Source organism: Oncorhynchus tshawytscha, linkage group LG17 (assembly GCF_018296145.1).
Source record: "Oncorhynchus tshawytscha isolate Ot180627B linkage group LG17, Otsh_v2.0, whole genome shotgun sequence".
Classification (NCBI taxonomy): Eukaryota; Metazoa; Chordata; class Actinopteri; order Salmoniformes; family Salmonidae; genus Oncorhynchus; species Oncorhynchus tshawytscha.
Genome location: NC_056445.1, coordinates 20,113,930 through 20,140,650, shown reverse-complemented (window position 1 = coordinate 20,140,650; position 26,721 = coordinate 20,113,930). Strand labels below are relative to the sequence as shown.

Sequence of the window (26,721 nt, the reverse complement as noted above, 5' to 3'; positions counted from 1 at the left end):
TTGCTTTTCTTTCAAAAACAAGGACATTTCTAAGTGACCCCAAACTTATGAAAGGTAATGTATATCAAACACAACCATCTTCTATGTCTACCTTCAGTCTCTTTGTAATATTACCCCATTGATTTGACCAAACAATACAAACATGATGAATGAAAATGAAACATATCTAATTTTATAATTTAATCAGCATACAACTGGATTGAATGATAACTGTCTCCTTATGCTGCAACTGAAACGGGGTAACAATTTGGCTTGATCAATGAGGGACCCTATTCAATAATTCCCTAAGATTTGTATGGGGGTGGGAGAGTGGTGGTGGTGGTGTGGGGTTAAAGGGGCAGGAGGGCAACCTGTGTCAACACACTGGGGTCGTGCTGGGTTCAAGCCCCGAGAACCTGAAATCCTCTCCTCCTCCTCTTTCTCTCTCTCTCTTTCTCCCCTGCTCCTCATCAGATTTCAGCTAGACCAGGCTATATACATACACCCCACTGGGCCACAGTCCTGCCCTCCTCCAATCCCTCCCTCTGCCCCTGACATACAGTATGGAGGAGTGATTGACGCACACAAGGTCAAATCAGCACCTTTGACCTTTCTCTACAGTACGAAGACAGTCTTTGAATATGTTGCAATAGAGAGGAGACATCTGAAGGAGTCCATTTTGAACTCAGACTGGTCTTACCTCGTCCCCAACGACAGGTTATGTGACATTTTGTACGGAAGGTGAGATCTTTCAGTATGAAACCGAGTCCAGAATGCATGGAATTCCAAGGCCTTACCCTGCATGACACACGAGCGATCATAGAAATGATTTGCACCCATCTCCTGCTCTATATCACCTCGAACCGTCCTCGTTCACTGTGGCGGTGAAGCTAGGGTTACATGACAAATAACACAGCATTCTGATCAGCTTACCATACGACACATAGACCATCTGCCTAATTGAGACAGTGCTAGAGGAAGAATGGTTTTATGTCGGGGTTGAAACGACCTGAAAAAAAAGATGCATACCTGGGATATTGGGTCCAGCACTATACCATACCCCTTTAAAATATGGGACTTCTCTGTTTCCCATATCATTGCTCGGAAACACTGAGCCTGCTATCTGAATGTCACTTCTCGGTTGATTCTTCATTGAGGGCTTGATTCATGCTCTGGAACCAATAGAGATGAAGTGGCCTTTTAAACAGGCCAGCACACAGTCTTCTCAGCAGATTAACTCCTATTGATTTATTGAGATTTACCTCAGTTAAGAAAACAGCTGGCACAGGGACAAATACCAGAGTTTGGCAAGGCATAAATCCTGGCAAGGAAGAAGCCTGGCTCATTTGTTAAAAAGGATGCCTATTGCTGTAAAGGAGCAGATAGTTCTAGAATTACCCGGCGTGTGATAAGGCCAGTGAGAAATAGCTCAACATCACACAGCAACGTTATATCATTCACCAATTCTCTATAGAAGAGTTTAATGAGTGTAAATCTCGCTTGTTTAAAGAAAACACAGTTAAATGAATCAGTCTTATTAACATCCAACACATGCGGCAGACTACTCTCTCTCTCAGTATCTTTCTCTCACACTCCTCAGTCACTGCCTCTCTCCTCTTGTTCAAAAACAAAAAAATGAAGTGCGGTCAAACAAAAACATTTGAACCTCAGCCACATGATCAGGCGAGAAGCTTGGGGCTCTGGTACAGACACTTCCCCAATGAGTCTCGATTGTGGGCTTAGGCATCACCTCATCCCCTCCCTGGTGCCTCCTGGCTGGATGTGTACATAGTTCTGACTATGGCGGGTCACACAGTAGTTTCCCCTGTGGATGGAGGCTGTATTAGACCCAGCTGTGGCTGTGTTAGGTGAGCCGGTGGGCCTTGTGTGTAATGATGTTACACGGCTGCTATCTGACAGATGTTTCCTCTTCTCCTCTTCCTCCTCTCTCTCTCTCTCTTTCTTTTCCTCATTCTGACACGCTGACTAGGTCTCCCTCTCCTCCCCTGACAATCCTTCCACACCTTGCTCCTCGGTGAGACCGGAACCTTCCACTGCGGCTCACGGGGTGGGCTCCGCTTGACTCATGGTGTTATAAAGAGGGGTCGTGACCCAGTCGTATGACTGCTTCCTGTTGTAGTTGAAGAGGTCTTCCGAGGCCTGGGGTGATCACAGGAGATACTACATCCGGTGGTTGAGGGCCTGTCACAGTAAAAGACATACATCAGTTGAACAGTAGCTGTTTTGGGATGTAGGGAGAGAGGGAAACAGAGAAAGTGGTGTTATTTATTGCTGTGAGGGCCAGAAGGAGATGGTGAAAGAGATGAGTTCACTTCATATAGAAAAGACTGAATACATCAAATAAAAAAACACTTTCATGAACTAACACTCACACTTGAGTCCCCACCCCTTTACTTGCTCTGACTTTGCTGATAGCTACTTTATTGAGGAACATGTACAATGACTGTGATATGGGGGTTGTCCCACCTAGGTATCTTAAGATGAATGCACTGACTGTAAGTCCCTCGGGATAAGAGCATCTGCTAAATGACTAACGTTAATATAAGATGGAACAGAGAACTGGTGGTCATTTGGGTGTTCTGGATGAATGCCAGGACGACTCTGATGCTTTTAAAGTTCTGACAATGCTGTTCTCAGACTATTACCTGGAGAGCTATGTGAACAATAGTTCATATGGGGTAGCCAGTGAAGACAAGCCCATGATACTAGCAAAGAGAACAAACCACTGAAGGACTCTTATATTGGGTTATGGTTTGAATATCTTAAAGTGTCACTCCAGTTACCTGGGGGCTTTCCTCTTTTCTTCTCTATTGCTCCTCTGTTGTTACTCGAGTAAGGGGAGGCCGATGACATCACGACTTCCCATTGGACCAACTCCTTGAAGTTTGCAGTTGTCTTAAAAACACACATTTGCGTAAAAAAATTTTTTTTACCCTTTAGTGTGTGTACTTTACTTTATTTATTCTTTGGATATCACAACATGAAAGTTACAAAAAAATCACTGGAGGATGTCTTTAAAGGGAAAATGCACCCACTGCTTTGGCCGCGTTTTTTTTTCCTTAGCTTGCTCAAATGCTGGCGGCCATGACAGAAGCCAAACTTGGGGGTGTGGTTTGATGTGGGTGTTTCTTGGGTGTGTCATTGCCACATATATTATGTTCTGCTAATATAACAATGTGCACCTTTCATCTTTCATCGTTATTCCCAGCTGATACAGATACTGTGCTTGTCTGCATTTTGTCTGGTAAATGGGGCTGCTTTGGCAAACATGTCAGAGTGGTCATGCCTTCCTGTGTGGTGTCCGGTATACTACAGGAGTTTCCAGATCCTGGTGCAGAATACACAGGTTTTCTCCCACCCAATATTGACTGACAAGTAAAAGTTGTTTATAGTAAAATGTTAATGCCAGGTCTCTCTTCATTCAGGGACATCAGTATCAAGCACATTTATCAGTGTAGACTTCATCACATCTTGCAAGTCTCCATGTACTGACTCCATACATGTTCCTGTGAACACACAGCTGTATTATTAGTAATCGCCTCATGTGTTAAGTGCCAGCATCTCATGTATCTGTGAACACACACACAATCACTGTTCTATTACCAATGGCAGTTAGGGATAGGTGATATCTGATACAATATATGTTGAAGGTTGAACAGGTCAGACATAACGTACCTAAATCTGTTCTCCCCATGTACGACCACTGGTGAGCAGACAAGAAGTGCGGCTGGAGGTGAGGTCTTTTGCCGGCAGCGCCCCATTGACAGGCATAGCAGCGTATATCAGCTCCTGACCCCCTATCAAAAGATACTGATCGATCACACACAAACACACTGATTACATTATCAATGGTGGTTGTGATTAGCTTGATGGAACCAACCTGATCCCTCCATTCACCTTTCTATTTAACTTCAGATGTGAAGCTGATTCTATGTTTTACAGATGTAGACTGACTGGCTCAGGATTCTATTAGATTCAGGCCGAAGACGCTGTCACCCTATGCAACCAACTGTGACATGTTTTGCTATATCCCTGGGTTGGTTTGAGTTTGTTGCTGCTAGTTTGTACACTGCTGTAGTCAGAAATGAGTTGTCTAGTACCACAATATGTATTTCTCCCCTAGACATGGGTTGCTAAAGTATGAAAATAATTTGTAGGAAACAACTTTGCCATATTATGATGTTGTCAAATTTACTTTAGAGAGATGTCATTACTGTTACTAGCAAAGTTTGTCAAAAATAGCTAGTAATGCTAATGTTATCATGCTAAAATGTAGTGGTGTCTTCAATCTTAGTTAGCTGTCTAAAGTCAATGTGGTGACATCACAATCATGAAAAATGGTTTTCCTACTAATTTAGTCTTTTGAAATATTATGTTTCCAAGCCAAATCTGCATTGTATTGAGGTAGGCTAACGCTATGCTAGCGATGATAATGATAACGAGTCTCAAAATATACATAACCAGCAGTCTAGCTACCGGTATACTCGCAACCACTGGGGACCAACGGACTCCCAACCACCTATTCCGCATTATAGGGTCCTTCGGCAGGGCATGCAAACTAGCTGTCTGTGCATCCTGCTGGAAGCATTAAGTGCATGGTCAATCCGTATAGGGCTTTTCAGTCAAAAACATCTGACCTTTTGAACGCGTTGGGGGCAATGAAACAACGGAACCCCATTCAATGAAATGAAGCGAAGTGGGCAGAGGGGCCAGTTGCACGTAGAGCTTGGTAAAAGGGACATGACTTGTTTACATAATTGTAATCCAAACGCAACCTTAATTTACTTGTTGAGACACACTAAGGTTCAAAATGTATCCTATTTACACTGTAGTCAAGTTTGACACCAGAATAAATGTTTCTGACTCATATTGATGCCGCATAGGGATTAGTTGGTTTTTAGTAGAGGGTCTGAAATGTCATATTCAAACAATTGTTATTCAAACACCTTTACAACCTGATAAGAATTTAAGTTTTCTTTATTTTTCCTGTGAATGACAGTTCTGACCTACACATGGCCTACCGACAACTGCCATGCGCCGATTTAGGCTTATTTTAAAGTCAGGAGCTGACAAGGATGGGGCATCAGCGTCCCCAGAGATCTTATAAATCTGAGCAGTTTACCGGATGGTAGAAATGGGCCGTTCTCCGTCTCCAAACTCTGCCTAATCCCAGCACTTCCTCTCCTCCGCTCCTCTCCCCCAGCCCACAGTGTAATGCATTTTCTGTAACTAACAGCCGTTGTTTCCCGATTGTCACGCTCCCATCCTTTTCTCCAGGAATGTGTATGTCTGTGTGTGTGTGTGTGTGTGTGCAGGAGGGGAGAAGAGGAGGGGCCATTGGTCTCTGGGGCGCAGGGCTCTCTTCTAGTCTTGGAGCCATGGACACCGAGGCCAAAGTGAGAGAGAGACAGAGAGAGGGAGAGAGCGAGAGACAGAGAGAGAGGAGGGAGAGAGAGAGAGACAGCGAGAGAGGGAGAAAGAGAGAGAGGAGGGGGGAGCGACAGAGTGAGAGAGTGAGAGGCTAGGAGCTGGCAGAGTATCTGGATAAGCCATTACATTTTACACCACAAACCTCCCCTCCTCCTCCCTCCATCCCCAGCTCTGTGATGACTCTGGCAGGCATGGTGCTGTAACTGGGCCCCGTCACGCCTAGCCCCCTCTCCTGGTTGAACAACCACCTCAGTGAAAGACGGACACTCGGATGTCAAGTCCTCTCGTGCTGGCAGCGTCCGGTGCCTTTCAACAGCCTTTAGGGCGTTTAATTAAGCATGTCCCTTATCTGCCCAGAGCCTGATAGACACAGAGCCTCAGGACCTGCAGGGACCACACTTGGTACAGTACTGTAGGCACAACAGCACACGATGAGGACTTTTTGCAGTTAACCCTAAATACCATTCTGATGATTTCTCCCATGTGTTCCCATTATCCTCAATCATTATGTGAGCATGCTACTGTCATAATGTGTGTTAAAAACAGCAATTCTTTCAGATCAGTGTTTTCCAGTTTCTCTGTGCTAAAAGCTCTTGTCTTAGTGTGGTACTGGTGGCAGTGTGGAGTGTAGTCCAGTCAATATGTTATGTCTACAGAGGGCCTGAGCAGGCTGTCTAACCCCTCAAGAGCCCTGGCGCTTTTGGGGATCATCACAGGTCCAGGCCTCTCTGTCCCGCCAGCCCAGGGGATGGGGGTGATTCTGGGTGTACGGGGAACCCTGTGACCCTCAGCCTGGGTCGGGTGTCAGGGGTTCACACTCTGGGGAACACAACCTGACCCCCTGTCTCGTTACACATGGGGTTCCACTCCAAGGCCACGTTCAGTGCCACCACACTGCCCAAACCGTGTGTGTATGTGTGTTTGAGAGAGGGAGGGAGCAATAGAGAGGGCCGTTAATGGGAGACAAAAGCTGAGCGATGTGAGTTCAGTGGGACTAATTCCACTTTAGTTCAAGTCTAGGGGTAAATACATTGGGAATGAGTCAATGCTGGCGAGCCAAAGTGTGACTAATTGCTCAGGGTCAGTAACTCCGGGCCTGATTCTGGCTGGTTTCAGACCCAAAAACAACCCCGATGTGCTGTTGTGAGCATGGGAGGGCAGGCCTCTGTGTCTGGAACAAAACAGTCGAGATGAATCAATCATCGGCTCAACATTCTATTCTGGCTCTATTGTTCAAAAGCCCACTAAAAAGGATTGGTCAGCGACTCTGGGTGAAGACGAGTGGAGTAAGGAACCATATGAAGGGAGCTACAATAGAAAACACAGCTTTTTGCTGATGGAGGCCAGGGCTCAGGCAGGTCTGTGGGGGCAAATGCTATTCAACCACAGGTGGTGCTGCCATTTCAGCCAAGTGCTTATTTTTTTTATCACAAAATACTGTGTTCCTTCACAAAAGCCAAGGCCAAAAGAAAATGCCAACTACTCTGCTCTACTGGGCCTGTAAAAAAAAAAGCTAATCATTGCAAAAATGTTCCATGCCTGTGAACATTTTCCATGCCTGTGTTTCAGGAAGCTCCACACAGGTATGATCCGACACGGCTTACCGAATCACAATAGCCTGCTCTAACAGAAAAAAGGACATCTGCTTTGTCTGTTCCACCCAGAAAATAACAGTGTCCAGTGCTGTTGTACCCTGGCTGAATAAAGCCTCCCCCTCTCCTCTTGTACATTTTAGTCATTTATCCAGAGCAACTTACAGGAGCAATTATGGTTAAGTGCCTTGCCCACCTTTTGATTACTGGCCCAATGTTCTTAACCTCTAGGCTACCTGCCGCCCCCTGCTACTTCTCTCCCTCCCCCCAGCGACAGTCTGATAGGGGCTAGGGAGAGAGCGATAGGGGCTAGGGAGAGAGCGATAGGGGCTAGGGAGGGAGCGATAGGGGCTAGGGAGAGAGTGATAGGAGCTAGGGAGAGAGTGATAGGGGCTAGGGAGAGAGTGATAGGAGCTAGGGAGAGAGTGATAGGGGCTAGGGAGAGAGTGATAGGGGCTAGGGAGAGAGCGATAGGGGCTAGGGAGAGAGCGATAGGGGCTAGGGAGAGAGTGATAGGAGCTAGGGAGAGAGCGATAGGGGCTAGGGAGAGAGCGATAGGGGCTAGGGAGAGAGCGATAGGGGCTAGGGAGAGAGTGATAGGAGCTAGGGAGAGAGCGATAGGGGCTAGGGAGAGAGCGATAGGGGCTAGGGAGAGAGCGATAGGAGCTAGGGAGAGAGCGATAGGAGCTAGGGAGAGAGCGATAGGGGCTAGGGAGAGAGCGATAGGAGCTAGGGAGAGAGTGATAGGGGCTAGGGAGAGAGCGATAGGGGCTAGGGAGAGAGCGATAGGGGCTAGGGAGAGAGCGATAGGGGCTAGGGAGAGAGTGTCCCTCAATAAGACTCCCAAGCCCAAACAGTGGCGTGTTGCTTGGCTAAGCTATATTTCCTCTCCAGCCAACCCAGCATTTGTTTGTGCGAGCTACTGTCCTGTTATCCCAGGGTCTCTGACACCCTGCTCGATCAATTGTTATTTACTCACCCAGGGCAAAGAAGCCCAAGGGGGGTGTTAATGACTATCCTCTCTCTTCAAAGTAGGCCACTGATAGAGAAAGTGTGTGTATGGGCAGGGGGGGGTGGGTGTAGTGTGATGACAAAATGCATCCTGGACCAACACCTCTATTGTTTGTGTGATTAGCGGAGGCAAAATGAGGTGTGAACAGAGGAAATCCAGGTGCACCAGTGTGTGTACAAGTGTTTAGTACCACATGGGGGTGGTACCTCAACAGGGCCACACTGTACCTCAACAAGGCCTCATCGTAAATGACATCATTTGGACACATCAAAGGTTTTTACCTAACAAGTTGAATGATTAAATATCATTACATATTCTACAACTCTCAAAGTAAATATTCTATAATTGCCATTGCATCCCAATCCCAAAAGGAGTTAACAGCTACTGTATATTACTGTGGGTTCTCTCTGTGCTGATGTCAACGACCAGGGCCAGATAGGGCCGTAGAGGAGAGGTTAGGGCCAGGGATCCAGGAGCAGAGAGTAAACAACAGTAGCATTGGGTCTCCCTGCTGGGTTGATTATTGGAGTGCAGTAAATAGGCATGCCCATTGCCTAGACAGAGACAGCACATCTGGGGCTCAGCTCAACACCGCTCACCTGGGCATCTCCACTGGTTGGTATACACTTTAAATGGAGGCAGCAGCAGAACAAACAATTTACGGTTCAGTAAAAAGACTGCACAGGATGTATCATAACCAGGGACTGAAAACAGAGAGGTAGGCCTACACCTTCAGTATGTTAACCAGCTATATTTAAATCAGGAAAAACGAGACCAAGACCACATGCCTTTTGCTCTGTTGTGCTTCAAGGTCAACCAGCCACAGATGTTACAGCTTCTCCTGCAAATGTGTTAATGAACAAAACCCGAAGGACCAAATAACACCTTGGGCACAGGAAACAAACAATCCCACATGCAGTACGCTGCTCCTTACAAAGTGAGTATTTTTTTATCTGCACAGGCACAATGTTTGTGGCTGTGGTGGTCTTTGTTCATCACCAGACAGAGAACTCCATGGTCAACTCATTTATGTTTATCTGTTGACCATAGTGGAGACTATATAAAATAAGACAATTTAACTGACTTTTAGGAGCAACAATACTCTGATCTCTTGATTGATACATTTTTCCATTACCAAAGCTCCTTATGGATAGCGGATAGTTTCCCTGTGAGGGGCTCACACTGAGGAAATTAAGTTGAGTGAATCAATGATCAGAGAAATTGAGTTTAATGAACAGAAGAACCTTGTGCTGTGTGGAACAGGCAAAGCTTTGACTCGATTTTGAGCTGTTAACATGTTTGTGTGATTGGATTCGTACTTTGTCACACAGCACCCTCTTCTGGTGAAAAGGGAGCAGTTGAAATCAGAGAAATTTAAGTTAGGTATCTAACAAATCTGCTTCTGTCCAATCCATTCCACAAGTACAATAGAAGCTAGTATCAAATCTAAAAACTAGTATCAAATCTAGAAACATGTTACAGATGGAGGTATATGTACCCCATATACTGGAGGTAGGCCGTTGTTCATTCTAGGACTAGGTGGAGGAGAAGAAAAACAAACTGAGCACTGAACGCAGAACAAGACAACTTGGTCCATTCAAAATGAATGTATTTAACTAGGCAAGTCAGCTAAAGAACAAATTCTGATTTACAATGACGGCCTAAACCCAGACGGCGCTGGGCTAATTGTGGGTCGCTCTATGGGTCTCCCAATCACGTCCGGTTGTGATTCAGCCTGGAATCAAAACAGGGTCTGTAGTGACACCACTAGCACTGAGATGCAGTGTCTTAGACCACTGCCCCCACCCGGGAGCCTACAATAGGCATGTTTACAATAAAAGTACACAGAACAAAAATATAAAACACAAAATGCAACAATTTTACTGAGTTACAGTTCATAGAAGTAAATCAATTGAAATAAATTCATTAGGGCATAATCTACAGATTTCACATGACTGGGCAGTGCACAGCCATGGGTGGACCTGGGAGGGCATAGGCCCACTCACAGGGGAGTCAGGCACAGCCAATCAGAACCCCACAAAAGGGCTTTATAAGACAGAAGTGTACCAGTTTCATCAGCTGTCTAGGTGGCTGGTCTCAAGATGATCCGGTAAGTGAAGATTCTCTAAAACATTGGAGGCAGCTTATGGTATAGAAATGAACATTAAATTCTCTGGCAATAGCTCTGGTGGACATTTCTGAAGTCAGCATGCCAATTGCACTCAAAACTTGAGACATCTGTAGCATTGTGTTGTGACTTAACGTCATTTTAGAGTGGCAGTTTGTCCCGAGCACAAGATGCACCTATGTAATGATCATGCTGTTTAATCAGTCTCTTGATACACACCACTTATCTTGTGGATGGATTACCTTGGCAAAGGAGAAACGCTCACTACAGGGATGTAAACGAAATTGTGCACAAAATGAGAGCCTGTAGGTATGGAACATTCTGGGATCTTATATTTAAGCTCATGAATCATGAGACCAACACTTACCATGTTGCGTTTATATTTTTCTTCGGTGTATGTCCTTTGCTTTGTCAACAGCTGAACAGACTCATGGTTTTGACCAGTATAATGCTGACATTGAAAGGCACTCCACTAAAATGGATTAGAACTAAGTATAATTTTTGGAATGACAATTCCAAATTCAAGATTTGACTGAAATACACAATGCATAGTTAAATGTGAAATGGCCCCAAGCTGAAAAGACATGGGATGACAAGAAGCTTGTAGTGATGCTCAAGGTTCCCCACGGCAGACGTGGGATGAGAGCAAGCATAACATACTCCTGCTATAATGCTTATTCACTTCAGCCATTTCAACAACCCAGTTCTAGTCTAGCAATTAATTGAATGCATTTGGGTGAAACCCAGAGGATAGTGTTTAACTACTAAAAAAGGTAGACAATAAAATGGCATTGCCAGAAGCAGCACCACAGATATTGAGCGATGCAAGACTGCCCTCATAGGTCACCATCTGCACAGGTTCGCTTCACGCCGTTCACAGCGTGGTTGCCACGGGACCAAAACAGCTGAGCCTCATGCTTCAACGCTCTTGGTTGTGGAAATATACCCCATATGCCAGTTACTTTCTGCATCCTATCGCAGTCTACCTTTAAAAACACTTTCCAAGTAGTGCTTGATGGTCATTAATAAAACTATTATATCAAGCAAGTTTAAAGAAACAGGCCATAAATATTTTCTCCCTCAACTTTATTACATGAAAATGTACAGATGTTAACGGTAAGACTTCTGGTAGCGGGCACGGGCTCCTGGTCCACCGAACTTCTTGGACTCGCAGCGACGAGGGTCGGCAACCAGCAGGGTCCTGTCGTACTGGATCAGGATGTCCTTGATCTCCTTCTTGGAGGCCTCATCCACATCTGGCGGGATATTAGCAGGACGGGTTAGTTAGTGAACCATCTTTCTTGACCAAATGGAAAGGCAGCACTCATGCACCCGCCATCATCCAAAAGGGATAAAACCCAACATAGCAATATTGCTTCCTGCAAAAATTAGTCCAAAGTAACACTCAAATATTTTATCAAGAGGCAATATTCCATTGAAAACAAGATTATGCATTATTTCATGTACAGTAAAATGATTCTCTTACATTTCTGGTAGTATGCGACCAGGGCTTTGGAGATGGACTGACGAATAGCTGCAAGGAGAAGGCACAGCGTAAGACAAACGGCCATATTCAGTCAAGTACAGTTATTTCAAATCAAGGCATCAGTTTCTACTGAGATGATATGGCTAAACTGAAGTAGAGCAGCTTCCAGTTGTAAAAACAAGTCACCGTAGATCTGTGCGACATGTCCACCACCCTTCACTCGCACTCGGATGTCAACTCCAGCAAAACGCTCCTTTCCCAGCAACAGCACTGGCTCCAGCAGCTACAACAGAGAGAAACTTTGTCAAGGACGCACACAATGTCTATATCTTGCAGACACACAACCAGACATTTAGCTGAATGAAGACCCATGTTGAACTTGGGCTTAGTAAACCAACAGCAGCTCTATAAGAAGCCACGTTACACATACATGAAATAGTTAGCAAATTCACTAGAAGGGGACTGGTCCATCTCAGTGTCAAAATGCACCCCCTCACCAACAAAATGTGTTCCCCCTCACATGACACTCCACTTGTACAGTAAAATAAATGGAACCCCCCCACCAGAATTAACCCAATAATGTTTGCGGCAAACGATAACCCTGTGTTTCTAAACGTGGATATCGACTGCCACTTCACCATGGTTTGTGGCAGTCGATGCTACAGGTCTATGAGCCAGAAGGTTGGGGGTTCGCTGACTACCAGACAAGCTCTTCTCTCCCTGCCTGTCACATTACACTAAGATCAGAGCCAGCTGCAAACAATCAGCTAGAGGTAAACAGACTAAACATTTTGAAGCCATATTTAAATATTTAAAATAGAGTGCCTTTGGAAAGTATTCAGACAAATGGACTTTTTCCACATTTTGTTACGTTACAGCCCTATTCTAAAATGGATCACTAAAATTCTCAGCAATCTACACAATATCCCATAACGACAAAGCAAATTTCTGCAGCATTGAAGATAGCAAAGAACACAGTGGTATCCATCATTCTTAAAATGGAATACGTTTGGAACCACCAAGACTGTTCCTAGAGCTGGCCTCCTGGCCAAACTGAGTAATCAGTGTTGAAGGGCCATGGTCAGGGAGGTGATCAAGAACCCAATAGTCACTGACAGAGATCTAGAGTTCCTCTGTGGAGATGGGAGAACCCTCCAGAAGGACAACCATCTCTGCAGTGCTCCACCAATCAGGCCTTATAGTAGAGTGGCCATACGGAAGCTACTCCTCAGTAAAAGGCACATGACAGTCCACTTGGAGTTTGCTAAAAGGAACCTAAAGACTCAGACCATGAGAAATATTATCTGGTCTGAAACCAAGATTGAACTCTTTGGCCTTAATGCTAAGAGTCATGTCTGGAGGAAACCTGGCACCATCCCTATGGCAAAGCATGGTTATGGCAGCATCATGCTGTTGGGATGTTTTTCAGTGGCAGGGACTGGGAGACTAGTTAGGATTAAGGCAAATATGAACGGAGCAAAGTTCAGAGAACCTTGATGAAAACCTGCTGCAGATGGCTCAGGACCTCAGACTGCGGCCAAGGTTCACCTTCCAACAGGACAATGACCCTAAGCACATAGCCAAGACAACGCAGGAGTGGCTTCAGGACAAGTCTCTGAATGTCCTTGAATGGCCCAGATCAGGTTCCAGTCTGGGCTCTCTAACATCTCTGGAGTCCTTAAAACAGCTGCGCAGCAACACTCCCTATCTAACCTGACAGAGCTTGAGAGGATCGGGAGAAACTCTCCAAATACAGGTGTTCCAAGCTTGTAGAGTCATACCCAAGACTCAATGCTGTAATCGCTGCCAAATGTGCATCAACAAATTACTGAGTATAGGGCCTGAATACTTAAATGTGATATTCCCGGGTTTTATTTGATAAATTAGCAAACGTGTAAAAAAACAGTTATTGCTTTGTCATTATGGGGTAGTTTGTAGGTCGATGGAGAAAAAAAACTATTGAATCAACTTTAGAATAAGGCTGTAACGTAACAAAAAGGTTTGAATACTTTCCGAAGGCACTGTATATGCTACAAATCTTCTACCAACGGGTTTCTGTGCCAATGTACCACACAACCAAACAAAGCATACCGACGTTGGGTACTTCAATATCACGGTTAACTTTCAAAACCTCAAAGACTGCCAATCTCGACAAATAGAAAATACATCCCTCCCTACCTTGTAGGCTTAGCCAGTATAGAAGGAGTGGCAAACTGAAAGGCATTAAACTTGTTTTGTTACAGATATCCCTTCCAATTCAAATGGCCATTGCAGTTTGGATTGATTATGCCAGTAAAAAAATACAGAAAAAGTAACCGGGAGTGCACAATAAAGACAGGGAGTTATTTCCTCTTTTGTACATAAAATTACAGATAGAGATGACAAATGCTCAACATCTAGATGAGGGGAGAGTTTAAGTACAATTCTTACAAGCTTGTTAGCTTATTCTTTAGACGTTTGGGGCTGCTGGTAAACTATGATGTGCAGGTTTCCATCCAATAGGGTACAGACTTACGTGAATATTCTAAAATCTCCATAAAAACAATGCGATTTCAGTTTCCTTCATGAAAATGTGTAGCCGGACAACATACCAGGGAAAATGGTTAAATTTACCGGACATCCAAATGTATTCAGATCCGACCTGGCACAGCCAGCGCCTTCAATAAACAAGGGATATTGGCCAAATGAGAAAACGCCATTCCTTGTGTTTCGATTGTAGCATATGCCAAACTTTACACACTATTTTTTGGGTTGTTTTTAAGGCTACTTTCACAGTTCCGTTGGCAGATTTGAGCACTAAATGTATCAGGGATTTGCACGCATAGGCATATATGACAACACACTGGGGTTATTCATAAAAAAAAACTAGGACTAACCCCAGAAGACAGCAAGAGATATGCCGGTGGCATGCTACGACACCAACATGCATTTCTTTATGGCAGAAGGCTACTGCATCTACAGATAGACTCAAAGGAGGCGTATGCATTAATTTTCAAACAGAATATATATATATATATATATATTTATATATATATTTTAAACAAAGAATTAGATTATTGGGTAACACTGGTAGGCCTGAGTGTTCCTCACCTTAAGTTCACCTGTCAGTCAGTTGGCGCACCACCTTCATATCATAGGCCTGCATTAGCTAAAGCTTAATAATAGCCAGACCATACAACACTGTTTTATTGTAATATCAAAAGTCAAGCCATTGTTCATAAAGATACCAGCAGAAGAGCAAATCCCTTATTTTGGACAACGGTCCATTTCAATCTGCCTTTAAGGACTCACCTTGTACTGGAGTGTGGCTGGCTCAATCATCTCAAGGGGTCTGCCATTCACCTTGATAAGGCCATTCCCCCTCTTGCAGTGAGCAACAGCGGTGGCTGTTTTCTGCAAAGAGATGTGTAACCTTTATTTAACTAGGCAAGTCAGTTAAGAACACATTCTTATTTACAATGACAGCCTACCGGAGAACAGTGGGTTAACTGCCTTGTTATGGGCAGAACGACAGATTTTTTGTGTGACCTTGTCAGTTCAGCGATTCGATCCAGCAACCTTTAAGTTACTGGCCCAAAACTAACCACTAGGCTATCTGCCGCCCCAAAATAAAAATACAGTAATGTTCACAACCATTTGCTAGGTTTTCGCTAATTACACGTGCACTTTTCTATGAAGCGGGTGTGGCTAAACAGAGAACATTAACATTACAAACAAATGTTTTACACCCCCAAAAAAGGCATTCAGGGGATTGCTGATTAACAGTACTATTATAAGCAACACTAATTAGCCAGCCAATGTATTAACCAAACACTGAGGTAGTAACGAGGGATGAGTGGACCAAGTCATGGCAACTCGCTAGCTACAGTACAATTAGTGAAAGACGATGTAATAAAAAATAAACACGACTCTAGTTAACTAATGCAGTATTGTGGCATAATAAATCAGCGAACAAACGTTAGCTACCTCACAACATCAAACAATTGGCGTTGATTTAGCTGAACATTCTTTCCGGCATAAAATTAGCTAAATGATTAACGCAGCTAGCAGGCCGCAACATTTGTAGCTATTCATATCAATATGCCACTGGCTGCAATCAAGGCAGATTTAGACGTTTGACAATAAAGTTGTCAAATTGACGGTCACTTACATTTCCAAATGTAAATGTATAATTTTTTTTGGGGGGGGGTCAAATACACATTTCTGGTCTATTTGGCTAACATGGCTGAACTAGCTAGCTAACGTCAGTTTGTTGGCTCAACACGTGGAATAAATTCAGAGTTTACTCACTTTGCGTCCGAAAACCTGGACAGATTGCAGAGGACCTTTGGCCGGCATGTTTCTGAAACAATCAAATCACAATGATTACCTTCAAAAAATAATTAATAGATTATGTTTTTGCATTTGTAGCTGGGCTCAAGCGGGAACATACCGTCTTCAGCTTTAGTGCCGTACGAAAAGACCGAAAGGGGGTTTCAAACACCGAAAATCAGGGGCAGTAGCACGACAGTTTGTGGCTTTGCAATGCATTTACGACAATTGCAGGCAGAGGGAAAAAGCCGGTAATCTGGTCTGAAACTTCTCCACAATTCATTTTTATTTTGTAGCAACAAAATGTATCATGTATTTTGATAATTTAAGTAAAATATTTGTATTTTACATGTTTAATTAATTTAGTCATAATGTCAATTTGGCCCATGAATTTACATTTTTGCAAAATTAGAAATTCATGGCCCAAATAATTTACATTGTCGGAATTAATTATGGCTGATTAATTAAACATTGTCTGTCAGATTTTTTTTTTTTTTTAATATATAAATACGGTCTGACTGAAATATTTATGTCCAGAAGAGGACACTGTACGAACATGTTTTTCAGAGGATGAAAGACATTGTAGATTAACTCTTTGGTTTCCCACTTTCCGCACCACAGAGGCGCTGCATTTCAAACACATTAATAGACACACCCCCCTCCATTTACCCTCGCCTTTTGCCCTTGGGGGAATCCCCGAGGCCGTCTTTGCTGTCCAAACAATTAGCAAAGCAAGGTAAATTAGCAACGTAAGACCCTTAGCCCTCGTTTGTGATCATACAACTCCATTCCCTCTGGACGCTGAAACGCCCCATAATTCAATTCGCGATGATTTCTTAACGGATGTACAAAGTCAGCCAAAATGTAAAACCAACATCAATATGGAGAAGTCAACATACAGGTGTAAGTAAAAACAAATGTAAATAAGTTAGAAATGTTGCTACTAATGCACATGATGGCACAAACACGTATCGTAAAAGTAATTGTTTAGTTAGCTTTTGGAAACTATCTAGCGCAATACAACTTTCCCTGACATCACACTTAGTCATTTTCGATTTACCTGATATTGTCGGATGGCTAGCATGCTTTGTCTTCTAGCCAAGATATGAAATGCAGTCAAATGACTGTAGCGCATATAAAGCACACACACAACAGTTCCATGATCACTGAAAACAACCATGGGACGAACGAATGGCACATTTCCGGACAAGGGCGGTCAACTCAAATTAATTTGAGGGCTGAGGGGAAAATGTCTGTCTTATGTGTTTGGAACGCAAAAAAGGGTTTTCCAAAAAGGTTCAAGTTTATCATTAGAGCCTTTGTAGGAGCATCGTTAAATCTCCGAGCTGTTTCCCAAAACCATTGCACTTGAAAAAGCTCTTAATCTAACGCCTGGCACAGACCACTTGTAGAAAAGGTAACATTAAGTGTTTTTTTTTGGCCTAAAAATAGAATTACATGATTTTTCTGTGACCGAGGATAACTTAAAAACAAAGTCGACTACAAATACAAAGTTGCCAATGTTTTTGCAGCTGATCCAAACAGGCATGTATAAAGAAAGACCTGATTCAAATGAATTTGTAGCATTAGGTTAGCTAGCTAACATTGCCATTAAATCACCTACAAGCTGATCGGGGATTTCTAGATGGCCAAGTTGCAGAGATCAGCAGTTTGGCCGCCAGCAAATATGTGGCGAACTGGCATTTGGCATAAACATTTTGATTGTTTCAATAAAAACAATATTGACACAAAAGCGTTAACTAGATATTTACATTTATTTACATATTTCTAAATTTAAACTTGGTATCAAACCTTTTTTAGACATGATCGACATAACATGTTTTTTTGTCGGGAATGGGCATCCATATTCCTAGTTGATCACCGAACATTTCTGGGAAAAAAACCCAATGATAAAGTCAAAAGGCAGAACAGTACGAAGATAGGCAAACTGCTTCCCCAATAGCAATACACACCTCCACCTGAAATCCGAAACACATCATCAGGTGTAGCGTTTGTCAAGTGCCGGACTGCTGTCAAATCAAAGGCACTCCTTCAATATAAAGTTGTTGTTGATGAAAATGTCAGTTTGACACTTTCATGGGTTTGGAGTAATAACATGTTCAACTACTTAAGACACTGGCTCGAATATAGGTTGTCTTTAGATATATTTTTTTTAAACGAAGGGCGAATGTTTAACTTCCCAAACCCTGGCCTGGTCTGCTTGGCAAGCGTTTCCAGAAGTCTGGAGATGTTACACCTAGGTTTAGAAACTGTGATAAAGCCTTGCGTTTATTTTTGGTTTTGTGATGTTGGCAGTAGGTGCACTTGATTATGTGGCCCTATCGCCGGGAAGGCAAAAATTGTTGCATTTTGAACCATTTCATGTGTCTGAAGGTAGTACTCCGTCTACCTGGCAGCCCAGAGATCAAATCAATAGCACCTATAGGTCTAACGCTGGCCAATCAGATAGATCAGATCACCGCGTCTGGTCAGTTTCCTCGAGCCATAGACTGTAAAAAGAAGCCTCGGACACATAGCAAAATGGATACTTGACACTTTAAAAACTTTTAAAACTGACTAGAGAGAGACTCAAAGATTACAGCAAAGAGCTGCTGTTTTTATGAGTAAGTTCATGTTTAAGTTGTTATTCCTAACTGTCAACACTTTGCACATTTTATGGCTCATAAGTGTTGAACATTCTCCCTACTTCCTCTCGCTTACAACCAGCACTTCAGCTATAATGAATGAGTATAGCAAAGTGTTTCGATAAGCTTGTATTGTTATTAGTAGCGGCTTGTCTTTTTTAATATTGAGGACTATTTAACTTTCTCTGGTCATAGGATTAACAGCATTAATTGGTACATGAGGCATAAATAATGCAGTACAACTTGAGTTTTGCCATTAGCTGGAAGACTGTTCCTTTTTCTCAGCAGAGGGAGAGAGGAGGGACTGTGAGTTGGGTGAGAAGAAGCCTCACCACTGCTCCCTCCCCTCAGACAGACCATCAGATGCAGATGTAGCTTGGTTCATTCTGCGTTGTGTACTTTTAATTAGGACGCTGCCACAACTGAAGGTCTTCTCGTTGAATTATTTTTATTTGCCCTGCACACAAAGAGACAACACACATTATGTTGACCCTTGGCGCAGTCCAAGCTCTCAGGCACCTTGCTAGCCGAAGGTCAGGCAAAAGAGAAAATGCGTCCAGTGGTAGGGTGTTGGATACGATATGTGTTGAGTGAGCTGTTCTTCGCAACCACTATGTACACCACACTCTCCCAGTGATCAGCCAGTTTCTTCTTGCCCCTCTCCCCCTTGTTAGCAAGTAGAACTCTGTCTCCCTTCTGCACCGAGTGACCCTTAGACCGTTTGTTGTAGACCTCGGCTTGTCTCTTTTGTTGCTTACTGGCATGCTGCTGGGCCAATGTCATGGCCTCTCTCATATCCTCACCCAGAGACTGGACATACTTATCCACATCTACTGTGTCCCCATCCAACAGCACACTTTCAAACACATCATCTACTGGCAACCTAGGGGTGCGTCCAAACATCAAGAAGAAGGGCGGAAACCCAGTAGTCTCGTGAACAGTGCAGTTATAGGAGAATGTCAATGTGTTCAACATCAGAGGCCATTTAGCCTTGGACCTAGCTGGCAGAGCTCTAATAATCCCACACAGTGTGTGATTCAGACGTTCTGCTTGACCGTTACCCATGGGATGATAAGGTGTGGTGTGGGACTTTTCAACACCAGATAACTGAAGTAATTCTGCAATAAGTAAACTCTCAAAGTTAGCACCCCTGTCAGAATGAATCCAATCAGCGAACTCATAAATGCAGAATAAATTATTCCAGAGAACACGAGCAACAGTCTTAGCAGACTGGTTTGGACATGGATACGCACAGGCCAGCTTAGTAAAGTGATCTGTCACTACTAACACATCAATAGACTTATTGTTTGAATCTTCTGCAGTCCAGAAATCAATACATACAAGTTCTAAAGGCACCGTTGTCACAATGGAGACAAGTGGAGCTCTTGCTTCAGGCTCAGGTGCTTTACTCAACACACATCTCTTACAGTGGGCCATGTATTCCTTGACATCCTTCTCCATAGATTCCCAGTAAAACCGCTGTCTCGTGAGCCACAATGTGCGCTGCTGACCCTGATGGCCAGCATCATCATGAACTTCCTTCAACACAAGGCCTCTCAAAGACACAGGTACGACATACTGGAATATTTTCTTCTTACTCACTGGGTGTTTTGAGACACGATACAGAATCCCTAACCGTGTGGTGAGGTTTCCCCAGAGTATAAACTGTTTCTTTAGCTTCAAGGACTCGCTCTCTCCTAGATGGGCGCCAGCCTCTATCTACAAAGAACATGACTCTGCTGATGGTAGGATCCAGTGACTGGTTATCACACAGCTCCTTGTGTGTAAGGACAGGTCAAGGGCTCTGACCCATGGACATCAACTTCTCAAGATGATGCACATGTGAAACGGCCCTCACTGTGGCACCATCATTCCATCAGTGGTGAGCATGGAGGACAGCAGACACCTCTTCACAGGAAACCAACCCACTGACATTGTCTCCAGCTCTACTCAACTCACTCCCAGGAACCATAGACGTTCTACAGTCAGCCTCAGGCTTTTCACAGGAGAGACGGAACATGTCTTGTACATCATCCACTCAAAGACCTCTGGCTTCTTCCAGCAGGACAACATATGGAATTCTTGTCAGTCGGTGCAGAACTTTGGAGCGGACAAATGGCTCTCTGCTCAAAGCATTAGCAACGACATTCTTGGGCCCTGGTATGTACTGGATATCAAAATCAAAGGGTGCCAGCTCTGCAACCCATCTCTGCTCACATGCATCAAGTCTCGGCTTTGTAAGAATATATTTGAGTGGATTGTTGTCGGTCCACACAGTAAACTTATGCCCTCGCAGCCAATGGCTGAATTTATTATGAATTGCCCATTTCATGGCTAGAAATTCCCGCGGGTGAGCAGGATACTTGGATTGTGCATGATTAAGAGACTTACTAGCAAAAGCTATTGGCCTTGCTACGGCCTTCCCATCTTGCACTTGGGATAGTACAGCTCCCAAACCACTAGTAGATGCATCAACAGAAAGTAAAAATGGCTGAGAAAAATTTGGATGAGCCATCAGTGCCTGGTCAACTAGTGCTGCTTCAAAAGCGAATTGACATTCGGCAGTCCAGTCTGCAGCAGTGAGCCTGCAAGAGGGACCAGGCCTCTTTCTGCCCTTGCCTCTCCTAGGCTTCTTCTGACCTGTAGTCAGCTGAAACAATGGCCTAGCAACCATGGAACAATTCTCAATGTAGTGTTGATAGTATAATACCATACCAAGGAAAGAACGGATTTTGCTAGGGGACGGAGTGACACCATCAGCTTCCACCATCTCACTCTCAGTCACATTTAAAATGGTTTGAACCCTAGCAGGGTCAGTGGCTATGCCCTCCTGAGAAATATGTGGCCCAAAAACTTAACAGACCTCCTCAAAAACATGCACTTAGACAGAGACAGTTTAATATTGTGCTCCTGCAACCGCTGAAAAACCATCTCAAGTCTCTGCAGACTCTCTTTCTCCGTCTTAGCAAAAACCATCAGATCATCCAAATAGCAAAGGAGACTTAGAAAGTCTTGGTCCCCAAAGATGGTCAGCATCATTCTCATAAAAGTAGCTGGGCTGTTGCAAAGGCCTTGAGGTAAACGATTGTACTCGTGCAGACCTAAAGGAGAGGAAAAGGCAGTGTATTTCTTATCCTCTCCATGCAGTGGCACATTGTAGTACACTGAGGTCAAGTCCATTGTGCTGAAGAAGGCATTACCTCCCAGCGCAGCCAGTACATCAGCCTGATGAGGCAGGAGATGAGCATCCTTTACTGTATGGGCGTTTAACCACCTAAAGTCAGTATATAGACGCAAGTCCCCATTCTTTTTCCATGCCAACACCAATGGTGAGGCATACTTGCTGCTGGATTTTCGGACTATTTCCTTTTCCTCCATATCGTCCAGTGTTTCCCTGAGTTTTTGGTGATGAGCTGGAGAAAGCCTACGACAGTGTAATCGAAATGGGCGGTCACCAGTCAGTCGTATGCGATGGCAGAACTCTTTTGCCTCTCCACAATCCAGGCTATGTCTAGAGAACACTGTGTCATACTTCTCAATTAAACTGACGAGTTTGTCTTTCCAGAACTGAGAAACTGGACACCCCTCAACAGACAGGCCTTGAAGTCCAAGATTTCTCAGTGTACTGTTGCCATTAACTACACTGCCACCAACTGAACTCTTAGCTGTAAGACTGCCATGTGAGCTGTCACATTGTACTTTTGCCACGTTCTGGTAAGCTGCTTGCTGCTTGACATCATCAAAATCCTCCAATGCAATGCAAGGATACACATCTGCCACTTTAGCATTTCGTCTCAGGGTAACTGGCGAAGTTGTTGGATTCACAATCTTCAAAGGGAGCCACCCATCTCCCCACAGAGGCGTAACTACTCTCCCTACTAGTATGTGTCGATTCACACAACGAGACGTGCTGGGCTCAACAACAGTACTGCCCACAGAGAGTTTTGTCTTTGGGGGTAGGCGGCCCCACACCAGATGCTCACTCATGGGCTGGGGTGTTACTGCTCTCTTCAACTTAATGGTGCCCACTTTATCTGGGATGGAGTCTCCTCTCCATCTCTCCTGATTTGATAGGAGACGCAGGAACTGGCTGTCATCACACTGGCCAGAAGGACCTGGCGTACCCACCACCCGCCAGTAGCTGTCATTTGATTTGAACTGTCTAATCAGAGACTTCAACACGTTAGTACCCACAATGAGTTCATCAACCTGCCCATCTACAATAAGCACTGGGACTACATAACTGAAGCCATAAAGCTGTATTTTTAAGTCACACATGCCCACTGGGCTAGTTTGCATCCCACCACAACCCACCAGGATGATGTCTGAAGGAGCTAGAAAGTTCCCCTCTACCACTCCTGCCTCCCCCAACCGAGGTACAATATCTGAGTAGTAGCCATGGATACACTATCTAACATCCCCTTCAGCTCAACTTTATCCTGTACCAGCACAGTGGTGTAAAACAAACTGTCATTCTGAGTAATTGTCATTGTGTTCTGAAAAATTACTGTGTTGTTCTTGGGTACTGACTCACAAAAATAAGAATAAACGGATTGGATATCATCATCATCAGTGGAGGAAAAATTAGACCGCCCCACATTGCCCTCATCAGAATGGAGGCTTTCTAGTTTTCCTGAGACCTGCCAGTCTGTCCATCTCCAGGGCTCTTCCGCTCCCCAGTCTCACTACAGTCAAAGCTCATGTGGCCAGGAGAGAAGCACTTGAAACACAGCTGGTGCATCTGACAGTGAGCTCTGGTCCAGTGATTAGTGCTTCCACAGATGGCGCACTCACACTCACGTTTAGGAAACTGTTTTCACAGACTGAGTATTGCTGAGAAGAGCCTTCTCAAACAAACTCAAAACTTTCTCTAATGTCCCACCCTCAGATACAGATGGGGCCTGTTCTGGTTCACGGCCACATCGAGAAAACGATGATCTATTAGGTCTGCTGACAGGATCCACTTCCTCCTGGTGGGAGTCAAAGACAGCAGCCACCTGCTGTGAAAGTTGTGTTGTACATGCTTTACGCTCCCTTAACAGTTCATCCAAACGATCCTGTACCTCACTGGCTGTCCAGTCACGAAGGGGGTTGCATTTGAACACTTGGGCCAACTCTTTATCAGAACAGTTGCGTACAAACATGACTGCCAACTCTGAGCACTGATTGCGCAAGGTTCTACCCTCACTTACAAGGTACTGTTCAGCTGTCTCTGCAGCTTTGTTAAGCCTAATCCAGAAATCTAGTGGACCCTCATTAGCATATAGTTTCATTGAATAGAAATCATCTAATGGCATGCCTGAGCAGACAGTATCCCCAAAGTGTTGCTTGAGAACATTGAATACTGCCTTAACATCTGTGACAACAGGGTTGTTACGCATCCAGACTTTGGTCACATCCTGTGCCCTCCCCATGAGCCTGGACATCACTTCCCCAACATTCTCAGACCCAGTGCAACCCCTCTTCTCTAGGTAGACTCCCATTAGCTCCTCCCACTCCAGGACAGAGTACTTATCTGAGCCATCACCACTAAAGAAAGGTGGAGCACTAACCTCTGACTTCACAACCAAATTCAGCTTGGACGCATCAATAAAGGTTGACCCAAATTGTTCAGGCAGGGGAAACTGCTGGGATTGGTGAGGGGAATGGGCAGGAGAAAGACTTGAAGCCACAGGCTGCAGTAAACTTGCTTTGATAGATTCTCCTATCTCTGAACCAATCTGCTTAATGAGGTCACTAAGCTGACTCGGAGGTGTCCCATTATTACTGAGGACTAGGGATGATGGTACATCAAAAGACAGAGGTGGGATACCCTGGTCAGGTGGAGTAAACAGCCTACCCCTCCCAGTGCTTGTAAACTCAGGACTAGCAAACACTACTCCCAGGAGCTGACTGTACAAATGGTGTAAATGCAAGGACACCCCTCCCTCTACCCACACTAAAATCGCCAGCATAACTCATCTTATGGAGTTGAGTCTTCCATGGCTCAATAGAGCACTAAAATACAATGTAATTTACTGCAGACAAATATAAAAAAATGCAATAAACAAATTCCCTGAAAACATGCAAATAAACACCAATAGCCTTATCTAGTGAATATGCTACATTCACCTTCACTATTTACAGTATACATTCACTTATAGCAAACCATCAAGTGCGCAGGCGCAGATCGCGCAGCTCCTCCACATACACAGCTCCGGTGGTCGGCTTGGGCTGACCAGTCGGCAGGTCGCGGCACCAGTTTGTACCGTGGTTCGTTCTGCGTTGTGTACTTTTAATTAGGATGCTGCCACAACTGAAGATCTGCTAATTGAATTATTTTTATTTGCCCTGCACACAAAGAGACAACACACATTATGTTGACCCTTGGCGCAGTCCAAGCTCTCAGGCACCTTGCTAGACGAAGGTCAGGCAAAAGAGAACAATAAGGGGGCATGGAAATACAGATAACCCGCGATGGGCCAAACCAAAATATACACAACTTTTACAATCACATGTATGTACAATATTGATATGAAAAAGTGTTTGTACACCAAAGAAAAACATTAGCTATGCAGCTGTAATTAACTAAAAAAAATACACTGAATTATTATTATCATCAAATTGTTAACATCCCCTCTTGACCTGGCCTATTTGAATTGGTCCTTGTGTGCAACTTGGTGCATAATCTAGGGGAACAACATCACACTGCTACACAGGCCATCAGTCCAGTAAAAAAAATATATATTTCCAGTCAAATGTTTTAACACACCTACTCTTTCAAGGGTTTTTCTTTATTTGTACTATTTTCTACATTGTAGAATAATAGTGAAGACATCAAAACTATGAAATAACACATGGAATCATGTATTAACCAAAAAAGTGTTAAACAAGTAAAAAAATACTTTGCACACTCTTGGCATTATCTCAACCAGCTTCACCTGGAATGCTTTTTCAACAGTCTTGAAGGCGTTCCCACATATGCTGAGCACTTGTTGGCTGCTTTTCCTTCACTCTGCGGTCCAACTCATCCCAAAGCATCTCAATTGGGTTGAGGTCAGGTGATTGTGGAGGCCAGGTCATCTGATGCAGCACTCCATCACTCTATTTCTTGGTCAAATAGCCCTTACACAGCCTGGAGGTGTCTTGGGTCATTGTCCTGTTGAAAAACAAATGATAGTCCCACTAAGCGCATACCAGATGGGATGGCATATCGCTGCAGATTGCTGTGTGCCTTGAATTCTAAATAAATCACTGACAGAGTGTCACCAGCAAAGCACCCCCCACAACATCACACCTTCTTCACGGTGGGAAACTGTGCATGTGTATGCAGTGATCATCCGTTCACCTACTCTGCGTCTCACAAAGACACAGCGATTGGAACCAAAAATCTCAAATTTGGGCTCATCAGACCAAAGGACAGATTTCCACTGGTCTAATGTCCATTGCTCGTGTAACTTGGCCCAAGAAAGTCTCTTCTTATTGGTGTGCTTTAGTAGGCGTTTCATTTAGAGGTCGACCGATTATGATTTTTTTCAACGCCGATACCAATTTATTGCAGGACTAAAGATGCCGGTACCGTTTAATCGGAAATTTTTATTTTTATTTTATTTATTTATTTGTAATAATGACAATTACAACAGTGTAAGTGAATGTACACTTATTTTAACTTTAATATATAATACATCAATAAAATCAATTTAGCCTCAAATAAATAATGTAACGTGTTCAATTAGGTTTAAATAATGCAAAAACAAAGTGTTGGAGAAGAAAGTAAAAGTGCAATATGTGCTATGTAAGAAAGCTAACGTTTAAGTTCCTTGCTCAGAACATGAGAAAATATGAAAGCTGGTAGTTCCTTTTAACATGAGTCTTCAATAAGAAAGTAAGAAGTTTTAGGTTGTAGTTATTATAGGAATTATAGGACTATTTCCATCTATACCATTTGTATTTCATTAGCCTTTGCCTATTGGATGTTCTTCTAGGCACTTTAGTATTGCCAGTGTAACAGTATAGCTTCAGTCCCTCTCCTTGCTCCTCTCTGGGCTCGAACCAGGAACACAACGACAACAGCCACCCTCGAAGCAGCATTACCCATGCAGAGCAAGGGGAACAACCACTCCAAGGCTCAGAGCGAG

The 26,721-nt window shown here is 43.9% G+C and overlaps 2 protein-coding genes across 3 annotated transcripts in view; one reads left to right on the top strand and one right to left on the bottom strand.

Annotated features, from left to right (window-relative positions):
* Positions 1-11,231: 11,231 nt before the first annotated feature.
* Positions 11,232-16,182, bottom strand: rps16 (ribosomal protein S16). The gene is made up of 6 exons (XM_024377286.2): positions 16,081-16,182; positions 15,939-15,990; positions 14,940-15,041; positions 11,835-11,931; positions 11,649-11,696; positions 11,232-11,418 (listed from the first exon to the last, which is right to left on the bottom strand). The coding sequence occupies exons 2-6, from the start codon at positions 15,984-15,986 to the stop codon at positions 11,273-11,275; spliced, it is 441 nt and encodes a 146-aa protein (XP_024233054.1). The 5' UTR covers positions 15,987-15,990; positions 16,081-16,182; the 3' UTR covers positions 11,232-11,272.
* Positions 16,183-16,605: 423 nt separating this feature from the next.
* The window catches only part of LOC121839786 (nectin-3-like protein), a 45,838-nt gene continuing 35,722 nt past the window's right edge, over positions 16,606-26,721 (top strand). For both annotated transcript variants that reach the window (XR_006079234.1, XM_042300376.1), the window contains exons 1-2: positions 16,606-16,862; positions 20,068-20,172. Coding sequence is in view for 1 of the 2 variants with exons in the window: in XM_042300376.1 (XP_042156310.1) it covers positions 20,101-20,172 (72 nt within the window). In the remaining variant the exon portion in view is untranslated. The remainder of the gene's footprint in view (positions 16,863-20,067; positions 20,173-26,721) is intronic.